The sequence below is a fragment of the Trichosurus vulpecula genome, chromosome 8 (assembly GCF_011100635.1).
Source record: "Trichosurus vulpecula isolate mTriVul1 chromosome 8, mTriVul1.pri, whole genome shotgun sequence".
NCBI classification, from domain to species: Eukaryota; Metazoa; Chordata; class Mammalia; order Diprotodontia; family Phalangeridae; genus Trichosurus; species Trichosurus vulpecula.
The window spans coordinates 111,824,862-111,836,946 of NC_050580.1; the positions used below are offsets into that span (position 1 = coordinate 111,824,862).

General features: G+C 46.1%; 1 protein-coding gene across 4 annotated transcripts in view; it reads right to left on the reverse strand.

Annotated features, from left to right (window-relative positions):
* Positions 1 to 4,006: 4,006 nt before the first annotated feature.
* The window catches only part of SFXN2 (sideroflexin 2), a 34,218-nt gene continuing 26,139 nt past the window's right edge, over positions 4,007 to 12,085 (reverse strand). For all 4 annotated transcript variants that reach the window (XM_036736260.1, XM_036736259.1, XM_036736257.1 and 1 more), the window contains 11 exons: positions 10,611 to 10,790; positions 10,244 to 10,414; positions 9,928 to 10,026; positions 9,533 to 9,608; positions 9,172 to 9,257; positions 8,589 to 8,649; positions 7,844 to 7,910; positions 7,344 to 7,393; positions 6,765 to 6,814; positions 6,150 to 6,197; positions 4,007 to 5,499 (listed from right to left, as the gene is read on the reverse strand). In XM_036736260.1, coding sequence (XP_036592155.1) covers positions 5,400 to 5,499; positions 6,150 to 6,197; positions 6,765 to 6,814; positions 7,344 to 7,393; positions 7,844 to 7,910; positions 8,589 to 8,649; positions 9,172 to 9,257; positions 9,533 to 9,608; positions 9,928 to 10,026; positions 10,244 to 10,414; positions 10,611 to 10,771 — 969 coding nt within the window. In that variant the 5' untranslated portion in view covers positions 10,772 to 10,790 and the 3' untranslated portion in view covers positions 4,007 to 5,399. The remainder of the gene's footprint in view (positions 5,500 to 6,149; positions 6,198 to 6,764; positions 6,815 to 7,343; positions 7,394 to 7,843; positions 7,911 to 8,588; positions 8,650 to 9,171; positions 9,258 to 9,532; positions 9,609 to 9,927; positions 10,027 to 10,243; positions 10,415 to 10,610; positions 10,791 to 12,085) is intronic.

Below are 12,085 nucleotides of genomic sequence, written 5' to 3' on the forward strand. Positions count from 1 at the left end.
GTTCTCATCCCCCGCCCCAACTTCCGGCTCCGCCCCACTTCGCTGTGAGTACCACCCCCAGGCCAGGCCCTCCCAGGCGTGTGGCCCCTTAGCCATTCCAACCTTAGGCTTGGGTCCCACACTCTTCCGTCATTGATCCCCACGCCTGTCAATCAAGGAGGAACTGCCTATAAGAACAGCCATCTGGAGACGATCGGCCAACGAAAAGTAGGGGCAAGCCAGGCTACGTCGAACGCAACGGGAGCAATTGAAAAGCCTCTCCCATTCCCAGAGGGTGGCGGAAGAAGGCAGGAAGAGGCGGGCCATTGTAAGAGGCGGCCCTATTGGGTGTGGCGGAAGTGATTGATTCCCTTCCCCCCATATTAGATGAGCATCAAAAAAAAAATTTAAATTTAAGGTAACTAATCCAACCATTCTGGAGAGCAATTTGGAACTATGCCCAAAGGGCAATAAAACTGCATTTAATCATTTGATCCAGCAATACCACTTATAGGTCTGTATCCCAAAGAAATCATAAAAAAGGGAAAAGGACCCACATGTACAAAAATATTTATAGCAGCTCTTCTTGTAGTGTCAAAAGAACTGGAAACTGAAGGAATGCCCATCAATTGGGAAATGGCTGAACAAGTTGTGGCATATGAATGTAATGGAATACTATTGTTCGGGCTTCAAAAAAACCTGGAAAGATGAACTAAAGCTGAGTGAAGTGAGCAGAACCAGGAGAACATTGTACACAGTAACAGGCACATTGTTCTATGATTAACTATGATAGACTTAGCTTTTCTCAGCAATACAATGATCTAAGACAGTTCCAAAAGACTCATGATGAAAAACACTACCCACATCCAGAAAAAGAACTATGGAGTCTAAATAAAGATCGAAGCATAATATTTTCCCTTTTTTTGTTTTTTTTTTTTCTTTCTCATGGTTTTTCCCTTTTGTTCTGATTCTTCTTTCAAAACACGACTAGTGTGGAAATATGTTTTACATGATTGTACGTGTATAACCGAAATCAGATTGCTTCCTGTCTTGGGGAAGAGGGAGGCAAGTGAGAGAGGGAGAAAAATTTGGAACTCAAAATCTTACAAAAATGAACGCTGGAAACTATCTTTAGATGTAATTGGAAAAAATAAAATACTATTAAGTGCAAGAGAAATTTTATAGTAACTTTAAATTTCCCTTCCTTTTATGAAGAAAATGAAGCCCTGAAAAAGGGAAGGACTTGCCTAAGGTCTCACAGTCATTAAAATGGCAGGGCCAGTACTAGAATTGAATGGTCCAGTCCAAGAACCTTTCCACTGCAAAGCATCGTCAAACATGCACAGGAGGGTCTCAGAGAGGATCCTGTTCCTAGATGATGTGAAAGGGGGTCAGGTTTTCCTCCTCATGGAATCTGAGTTGAAAAGACCTCAGAAGTCATCTACTCCAACTCTACCTCTGAAATCTGATTCCCTTCCATAATAAGTAATAGTTCAAATTTCTAACTGAGGACCTTAAGTGCAGGGAATTGACTACTACCTCGTTGTTGGGCTGGTCTGTTTGGAAGTTCTTTCTTAAACTCAATCAGAATCTATCTCCATGTAACCTCTGCTTCAGTCCTACTTCTGCCTTCTAGGTCCATATACAATAAGCCCAATCCCATATTTCCCATAAGCAGTTATGCCAAGGCAGAATAAACAGCTTTTTCCTCTGCAGCAACCAAGTTCTGCCCTAGGCTCAGGAATTTCCAGGCAGAGTTCAGCTCTAGAATATCCTGCTCTCCCAAGCCTAAAAGTACCAAGGGTGCCTCCCCAACTTCCAGTTTCTTAGAAATAAATTTACCAGCCCCACAAATCATGCTCTCTGGGAGTAGCGCCCAGCAAGCTGGGGCCTGGCTCATTTCACAACAGGGAGACCCTATTCTGTCCTGGTGGGGTTAATTAGTCCTCCGCACAAAGGACTAGCTGTAAACATCATTAGGAAGCCAGAAAATAAATAGCCAATTTAGCTAGGCAGTTTGATTTGGCAAACATTTTGCATTAATTGGATTTGGCAGGGATCCCACCCTCCCCCTCCCCCCACCCCCCAGAGGTCTTTTGGAAGGGAGTCTTATCCAGATGATCTAGGATAGGACAAGACCGGACAAGCATAAAAACAGTTTAATAGGTTTAGCCAGAACTTTTCTGGGGGAAAACTTCCTAGTGTACATAATACTTTATATGATATTTAGAAAACCTGGGTTCAAATCCCAGTTTTGCCACTTGGTGGTTTGTTTTTTTTTTAAGTAGGTCACTTTACTGCTTTAAGCAAGTTTTCTTAACTGTAAAGTCAAGGTAACAACTACCTACCCCGTTATTTTAAGAATCAAATGAAATGATGCCTATCAAGTGCTATGTGAATTTTATGTAGTCCCAGATCTTCCAACCACTGGATGAGCTTAAGCAAACTTTGTTTACGAATCTCAATTTCTGTCTGTAAAATGGAAACACCCACCTCATTTAATCTAACAAGGCTATAATGAGAAACAAATGAGAACGCAACCATGAAAATGCTGTGAAAACTTAAAATTGACATCTCTATGTAAGAGGGTTTATCGAAACATCTTGGGTGTCACCTTCGGTTGCTACAGCAAGGAGGGGAGGTCCGTTGATTCAGTCTGGGTGAAGGGAAGTGGAACCCCACTTCCCCCAGCGAGGTATTTGGAAAAGAACTATCCTCACCAATCTTGGCTCCATAGACATCTAGCAAAGACTCCCGCTACCTGAATTCTTTGAGGTAAGTCGGCTTATCTAAGCTTCATCTATAGTTTCATCTGTAAAATGGGGATAATAATGCTTGTCACTAACTACCTCACAGAGTTGTTACAGGATCAAACAAGGTAATTTATACAAAGGACTTTGTAAAGTTACAAAAGTGTTAAGTATTATTAACTCATCTTACCTTTTCACATCATAGATCACAGGAATTGGAGCTGGAGGGAATGTTAGGAGTCATTCAGTCCAATTCATTTATTTTACAAATAGGGCCCAGAGTGCTTGTGACTTGTCTAAGGTCACACAGTGAGTAGCAAAGCTGGAATTCAAGCCCACCTTTGTTGATTCCAAATACAGTGAACTGTCACTACATTACACACCTAATTTACCTCATTTTACAGATCAGACTGAGGCACAGAGAGGGAGAATAATTTGTCCAAGTTCTTACAGAAAATACACGGCAAAATCGGGACTAGAATTCAGGTCTCCAAATACGGGTCCAGTCTGCTTTGTACTAGCTCCTGAGCTTTCTTGGGACAGATGAAGAGGAAGCATGGGAATAGTTCACATATCCCAAGCTGTGCTAACTCTCTCCAGATCCTAGAGGTTGGATTTTTGAGAATGAAAATGCCTGTTCATATTACAAACTTTGATTACAGGAGCAAGAGTAATCTTGGAGTAACGAGCAGGGGCCAGAGCAGAAATAACTGCTGCTGGTAGAGAGTAGAGAGAACTGGGGAAATGGGAGATTGGGGAGGAGCTAAGGTTTAGGAAAGATTTCTGGAAATAAAGGATCACCTCCTGGGGTCGAAATTAATATGAAGCAAAGTGCTGGCCAGAGCCTGCTATGATGGCTTGAAGCTAAGGCCTATTGTTCTATTCCCACACCTGCTAAAAACCAAAACCCCAACTTGGTCTATGCTCCACACTCTGGGATACTGGGGGGTTGGGGGAAAGGGGAAAAGTAGGAGGCTTCAAGAACCCAATCAAGGCTTTTTCCCTTTACTCTTTCTAATGATGCCAGATGCAAAGGCTCTAGACTTCAGGCATATTTCCACACCACCCTAAGAGAAACCATAAACCGATAGAGGCCAGAGCAAGGTAAGAAGAGATGACTGGGGGCAGCTAGGTGGTGCAGTGAGTACAGCACCGACCCTGGAGTCAAGGGGACCTGAGTTCAAATCCAGCCCCTGACACTTCAACACACTAGCTGTGTGACCTTGGGCAAGTCACCCCAACTGCCCTGCCACAAAAAAAAAGAAGAGATGACTGGATCACCTTTAAAAAGGGGTTTTTAAGCCTTTTATTGAAGAGATTTTTAAACCTTTTAAAAAATTTATTCAATTCACAGTAAGATCTTCTCAAGAGACAGAAAAGCAGACAAAATTCTTGTCTGTGTTGGCCCTAGAGGATTAAGAACTGACCCCCAAAACCATACAAGGCATCTCAGCCTTTGGGGACACGAGGGTAGGCAAGGCTGAAAGAGGCCCAGCACTTCAGTGAAGGGTCTTTTTTGTTTCTATGAAAATCATTCTTGCCTTTCCTACTCAGCACCATTTTCTTGGCTGAGGCCAGGGACAGACAGGACTAGGAAATGGGTTTCAATTGAGACCTACCCAACTACACTGGCTCTTGTGGGAAGAGCTTTCATTCACAGGTGATAAATTTGATTAAAAAAAATAATAATCGGGTGAGTTTCCACCTCAAACAGCTATAATAAAATACCCAAGAGATTGTTCACAGCTACGGTCTAAATAACCAGCCTGCCTAGTGACCAAAGTCAATGGCCTCAGAGACCACCTATAAACCCTCAGCCATGGGAAGTCCAGCCTCAGCACCGGCATCTCTGGGGGATTTCAGCAAGCAAGGATTCGGCAGCCAGAGATCTGCACGAGACTCGGTCAGAGCAGCCCCTGCAGATTTAAGACAAAGTGGCCACCGTGGTAGGAATGGGAAAAGTGATACTAATCTGACATTTATGGAATGCTTTAAGGCTTTCAAAGCAATAAACCTTATTTCATTTGATCCTTGCAAGGTAGCTCCTTGTGAGGTAGATACTTTGAGTACTATTAACCTCATTTTAAAGATAGGAAACTGACACCAAAAGAAGTTAAATGACTTTTCAGGGTCACACAACTCCTAAGTGTCAGAGGTGGGGAAAAGGCACCCTTAAGTTTTTCAGCATATCTGTAGTTAGAACTAGGAAGGGTTGGCTTGGAGATTTCTCCACTGTCCCTCTTAGTCAAGTAAATGTCTCTGATCCAGACTGTGACCTGGAATGCCAAAGTACCAGCCCCCATTCTCTTGAAAACAACCTTGGAGAACTCCCTTGATCCCCTTTACCCACCCTTTCTCCAGAAGATCCTTTCTCCATCAGAGGCCCTAAGTATAAAGGCTGATGATGTGCCTGAGCGACAGGGAGACCATATGGCCTGAAGATTAGAATGGGGTCTGGGGGAACAGAGCCCATCTGTCCCTTCACTATTCCATGCTCTCTCCCCTACACGCTGACCTTAGCAGCCTGCAGTGGGAAGAGCAGGGCTTGAGCACAGATGGAATCTAGTCCACCCCCAAATTCAGCCTGGCTTTTATGCTTTGTTGGGAAGTGGGAGGGGAAAAAGGAAGTTCCGAGGGCCTGGGGTAGCCAGGAGGTGAAAAAGAGGTATTTCAGAGTCCTTTGTTGAAGTAAACGAACGATATGAGGTCCCCATGCTTAGCTTTGAGGGAGTCTTGGAGCTCAGGTTCCAGACGTGAGACCGCCATCTCACTGAGAAAAGAAGGGTGACACCTTTAATAATTCAGGTATGAAACAGAGCACTCCTGGGGGAGGGACGGACAGAAAAGGGGACTGTGGACAAAGAACACTTTTGAAGAATCATCCTGGCCATTGTTCAGTTGCAAATATGGTGTCCTCCACCTTATTTAGTTCAAGCCCAGGTCAAGCCAAAGTGACTGAGTAGTGACAAGGGGCTTCCTGTTATAACCTGGTGCCATGGGAATGAACACTACACCTAAGCAGCCTGCATACCATAAAGATAATTATCCTTCCCAAACCCAAGAGCTATGTGGTTTATCGGTCACACAATATAAAGGAGACAGGATTTTAAACTGATGGGCCTGTCTGAAGTGACCTCTGGTCATGCATGAGGCATTGTGGTGCTGTGGAAAGGGTATGGGGTTTGGAGTCGGAGAACCCAGGTTCAAATCTCAGTTCTGCTATTTGTTACCTGTGTGACCCTGGGCAAGTAATTTCCCTTTTCTAAGTCTTAGTCTTCTTATTTGATGGGATCGGACTACCTCCAGTGCCCTTTCCAACTCTAAATCTATGTTCCTAAGATTGTCTCTCCACCCCCAAGGCATCAAGCAAGAATGGAGAAGGGTCTAGTCACTAAAACAAAGGGAAAAATGAAGAGTTACCATCTCTGTGGAAAGATGGCACAGGCCACAGGTACCATGAAGATCAGACTGTGAGAGGAGAGAATATACAAAGTCACTCCTAACTCTGGCTCACAAGAGTCCAATGACCCTCCTAATCAACACCAAAGCCTTTCCTCCCCTTTCTTCCACTCAAGTGCCCAGGTATCCACCCTGACACCCAAGTGAAATCTGTCACTTTCAAGTCCCTAAAGGGCAAGGAAACCACAGCTCATAAGAAAGAAAGAACTCATGGATTTAATCTGTCATACAAGGCTTCCCTAGCTCAACACGGCTCTGGCTGAACCAGCACCAGGTCATTGCCAACCCCCCCTACCCAGCTCTGCTCAGAGCAAAGTTTTGTGGAAGCCCATGGAGCTAAAGGGCACTGTGAGAGTTAACAGTTGCCACTTATTTCTACAGACAGTCCAGAGAGACCCCTCCAGGTGGAAAACTTGCTCCCTTTACCCTTGAGGCCACCTCTGCCACCATTTGCTTTCCAAAAAGATTAAATGAGGGCATGTTACACAACTCAGCACACAGACACTTGTCTGTAATGTAGATTGAGTGTCCCTCCCAGGGTGCCTGAGAACACAAGCCAGAGAAAGCAATACTTACAACCCCCCCGCCAGCATCACCTGCAGAGGGGCATGCAGGAACTGAACTTTCTGAAAGAAAAACAGACATATAGATGGATGGAGCTTCTGTGACTTCCTGTCCAGTTATCAACAAGGAGACCCAGGTATCATTTTCTTTGCAGAAATAGAGGGACAGAGAGCCTGTGGGGAGGTGGGGGTGGTAAAGGGAGACCCTTCATTCTTACGAGAAGGCTGGAAACCATACTGTCTATTGTGAGCCTTGCCCTAGGATAGACTGCTAGGGGAGGGGAGAGGAAGAGAGGGATCAAGTGATAGTAGCTAGGGAAGAAGTAGGAGAGTTAAGAATCCCTAAGTGCAGGCTTGTTTGGGGTAATGGGGAGGAGGAAGAGGAGGAGGAAAGAGAAACAACGATGTGGTGGTATGGGTGAAGAGTAAATTTAGGAAGGTCTGTGTTCAAATCTTGCCTCAGACACTTATTAGCTATGTGACCCTAACCTCTTCCAGCCTCTGTTTCCTTGTCTGTAAAATAAAGTAACTGGACTTCATGGTCTCTATAATTCCTTCTAGCTTGAAATCCATGGTGCTGTGAGTCACTCACCTTCATGAAGGCCAACTTCTCCAACCTTTCCATGAGGATTGGGAGTAAGACTAGAGAAGGAACAGAATTAGGTAGGAGAGAGAAAGTCAAGAGGTACATCCCTAAACCTTCCCCAAATTCCCTTCTGAAATCGAACTAGTTAACTAACTATTCCTTTGCCTCCTTTCTTGGTGGCTCAAGGACAAAGTCTCAATGATATATTGGGGAAAGCTAGAAACTAGTTTGATTGTCACATTCCTCACCCAACTCCTATCCCAGGACATGTAGGGAAGAAGAGAGTAACAGGGCAAAGTCCTATATGAGAAGGGTTGAAAGAAGTTCTTAAGAACCTTCAACAACCTAACTGGCTTCAGTTTCTGCCACCAAAAAAAGCTTCCTATTTCCTCCGGATCCAATAAAACCAATATGACAATGTAAAACTCAGGTCCCACCCCCATTTGCAGTCCTCCCACCCTCCAAGGGGGTTTGTCCCAGGGAAGGGGTAGCTCTTAAGTTCTTACTCATTCCAGGAGCTGCCATGGTGATTCGGGAAATGACCACCTGGGAGATGCCAATGACTGCAGCTTTCTGAGAGCAGGAAGAACAGAGGGAAGGAACCATCAGAGATCCTCGATCCCAGTCCATTCCACACACATGCAGGAATCAAGCAGCAGCATAACAGCCCTGACAGAGCCAACGTGAAATGTGCGGGGGATAGCTTTACTAGAAGACCACCGCTACATCGTCGTGGTCATTGTTCAGACAGTCATTTTTCAGTTGTGTCCAACTCCTTGTGACACCACTTGGGGTGTTCTTGGCAAAGAGACTGGAGTGGTTTGCCATTTCCTTCTCCAGCTCATTTTACAGAAGAGAAAACTGAGGCAAACAGGGTGAAGTGACTTGCCCGGGGTCACATAGCTATTAAATGTCTAAGGCCAGATTTGAACTCGGGGAGATGATTCTTCTTGAGTCCAGGCCTGACATTCTATCTACTGCACCACCTAGCCACCCACAGCTAAATCTAACACTACTCAAAGGCCAGCTACACCCCCCCAATAAAAGGCCCTATGGATTGCCAAGCATGAGAGCAGAAAGAATTAAAGAGGATACATCATAAGCAAAGAAAAAAGCAGAAGAAAAGAGGGTATAAATTATTACCCAAATTACCCAATAAATTATTTCCCAAATATACCTAGAATGTGGAAGGAATTCTGGCTTCCTCCCTCCCCCACCTTCATCCCCAACACACAGATGCCTCCAGCTCACCCGTGATTGACCCAACTCCCGAGAGTTCCTGTCAGTCACACTGATGCCATGGATGAGCTCCCTAGAAATAGATGGACAGTCATTGTCTGCTTTCAATCATCAGAAACCAAAACTGCATCGTTCACTGCCTCTCTTTATTTAATTCAGCTGCCAGAAAACTGGGGACCAAACTACAACCCGAATGACATAGTCTGCTCAGTTCAGGTGGCCAGTAGTATCTCCTCCATCTACTTCCTTCAGATGGTATCTGTTTAGTTTTATCCATTATTGTCCTTTCTTAAGTTTTGTTTTGGTCTGTACACTTGCCTTAGGTCATCTGGGAAGAAGGGTCATACCTTAAACACGCACACAAAGTGGGGAGAACTATCTCTCTCACACACACACACCCCACAAGGTCGAATGCCTCCGCTGGGTCCAGCAATCCAATCCAATAAGTATTGACATTGGGAAAACAAAACAAAACCCAGTCCTTCCCCTCACGGAACTTGCTTACTGCTGGGAGAATACAACATATTGACAGAAAACTTGATGCGTGATCATTTGAGGAACCAAGAAAGGAAGCATGGAGGTGAATGCTACTCACTGTTGCCTCATCATAGGGATGTTCACACAGTTAGCAGCAGCAACGGCAGCAAAGGGCACCCATCGGGCCACCAAGGGTGGGGCTTTCTGTGGGGACAATGGGAGACGTCAGCCTATGCAAGAAGGGAGGAAGGTCTGAGGGTCTACAACTCCTAGGGGTCATATAAAAACGGAAGAAAAATCAAGCCCCAGACATTCCTTTTCTCCCCTATGGAGTTGGCTAAAGGGATGCCTGACCCTCTACCCCAATCCCTATCCCCTAGCCCTAGCTATATCTCATTTGTAGTAACCCCAAATCCACCCAAGACATTTCCCCAAGACATTGCTGCCCCCTGGTGGCAGCCCGTGGACCCATGGCATACCTTGGTGTACGCGTTAAGCCCCAGGGCAGTGGCCAGGGCTGCGGTGGTTGCTGTGAAGTAGGATACAGCCATCTGCCTAGAGGAGGAAAGAGAGGCTGTGCGCAGGACTAGGAGCAAAATGTGACGGAAGGGACTATCCAGCTGAACCCTGAGCCTTGAGTCTCCAAAGACAGGGAAACCAGGCTGTAGAGAAGGTTAGCCTTGAGAGAGGAATAAGATGCAGCCCTCAACACTGTTCTCCACAGTGGTGGAGGAAGAGCATTAGGCTGGGTACATTCCAACTGTCCCTGCTGGAACAGACTCTGGGGATCCTCTATCCCTGGAATCAAGGAGGGAGCTGTGAAGAAACCTCAGCAGCACCGAGCCCCAAAGGCTAGGAGGGAGTCAGTCACTACCTGACTGATATGGGGCTGGCTGCATTCCGGTTGGTGTAGTTGACCAACGCATTGAAGGACTGGTTCACCCACTGCCAGAAAACCACTGCAGGCATTGTTCTGTCAAGGGAAAAAAAGGGTGAAGAGGAGAAGTCAAGCATCTGATGATAAGAACACAGTACCCCATCCCGGGGCAAGGGAGGGGGGCAAACAGCTCTAAAGTTGCTAGGGATTAAAATGGAGCATATAGACTTTCCCCCGCTCTATCTAGAGTGGGGAAAATGTCCTGGAGTCCCTGCCAAGCCCTTCCTACCTACCCACCCCCAGCCAGTCCCACCTGTAGAACTGGAGCATACAGCCTGTGAGGGCCATGCCTCCTGGCACCTGGAATGACATCCGCCCAATCACGTTCATCTTTTCCCCAGTGTCTGGGTGGAAGGCTGAGTCGTATAGCTTCTTGGCATACAGCAGCTGCTCCCGGCTGGTGCCTGGGGGTACGGTACCATGCCTGCAACCCTCAGCCCCCAAGGTAGGGGAAGAGAAAAGTCAGCCTCCCAGAAAAAAGTCCCCAACCAGTCTGTTTTCTTTTACTTTCCCAAAGTACATAGACCCACACACCCCAGGCATCTCTAACTATCTAGGACAACAACTGAGCCCAATCCTTGCCACAAGTCTGGGGCTGCTGGGGATTGCTGGATACTCACCGGCTACTTTCAACCATAATTTTGGCCCAGTCCAGTGTCTGCTCTGAAACGAGAGCTGTACGAGGGTCCGTGATGTTGAAGAAATGCTTCAGTCGACCCATGAAGGTACCCTGGTCCCATCGGGGAGCATCAATATTGAAGCCAGCCAAATCTACCTCCATCTTCCTCTCTCACACAGAACTGGGAAATGGCGGAAATGAAGAGGGCACTGAGGATGTTTCTCAGGGGTGATGACCCAAACAAACATCAATCACTTCATGCTATTATGACCTGCCACCTGCACTAGCACTCCTACCATGCTGACAATCCATGAGGTTTTTCCTGATCTCCCATTGTCACTCTCAGCCCTGTTCCTGACCATTCTGAAGAAGAAACAGAGAAGACTCAACCTTGGCCCTAAAGGAATTCAGTCTAGCTCACAGAGAGGGAACACCTGGACAGCAATGGACTTCCCTCTCTTGGCCATTCTCTTAGTTTCCTTTTCTAGATCACTGTCCATGTGCTGCTCCTTAACCAGGGGTATTTCCCAAGGTTCTGCCCTGGTCCCTCTTCTCTCTACACCCTCTCTCTTAGTGACCTCATTAGCTCCCATGGATATGATCATTACCTCTGTTCAGCTGATTGCCCGATCTGTATGTCCAGCCCTGGTTTCTCTCCTGAGTTTCAGCCCTGCATCACCAACTGACTCTTGGGCATTTAAAGTGCATGTCCTTGTGACATCTCAAACTCAACCTTCCTGAAACAGAACTCGGTGTCTTTCCCCCTAAGCCTACCCCTTTTCCTAACTTCCCAATTTCTGTCAAGGGTACCACCATCTTTCTGGTCACCCAGGTTTACAGATTCAGGTTTGTCATGGTCCCCACAAGCATTTTAACGGTCTTGAGACAGGTATGAGGCACCAGCCCACAACACTCCTCTCACTAGCTCAGGGATTTCTCAACTGTACCCCTGCCCCAGGGCAGTAGGGAAAGATTCCAGGGGAGTTCCTGGGGAAGGCAGAAAGGGACTCACGTCTTCTCTCTACCTTGATCCTTATGTCATGTTGATTCTACTTCCACGACATCTCTTACATCTGATTCTTTTTTTTACTCACACAGCCACCACTCCAGTTCAAGCTCTCCCTGTTCTCCCCCTACCCCCACCCCAGTACCACCTTAGATTATTCCAATAGCCTCTTAGTCTCGAGTATCTCTCCTTCCTATGCATTCTTCACACAGATGCCAAATGAGAATCCTAAAAGGCCAGCTCTGACTATGTCACTCCCCTGCTCAATAAACTCCAGTGGTTCCTTATTATCTCCAGGATCAAATAAAAACCGTCTGACATCTAGTGTTTTAACATCTGGCTCCAACCTACCTTTCCAGGCTTATGACACAATCCCCTCCGTCCCTTCACATTTTCTCTGATCCAGTCAAACTGGCCTTTTTGTTTAGCTCAAATAATCTCCAGATGCTATCCCTCCCCCACACCAAAAA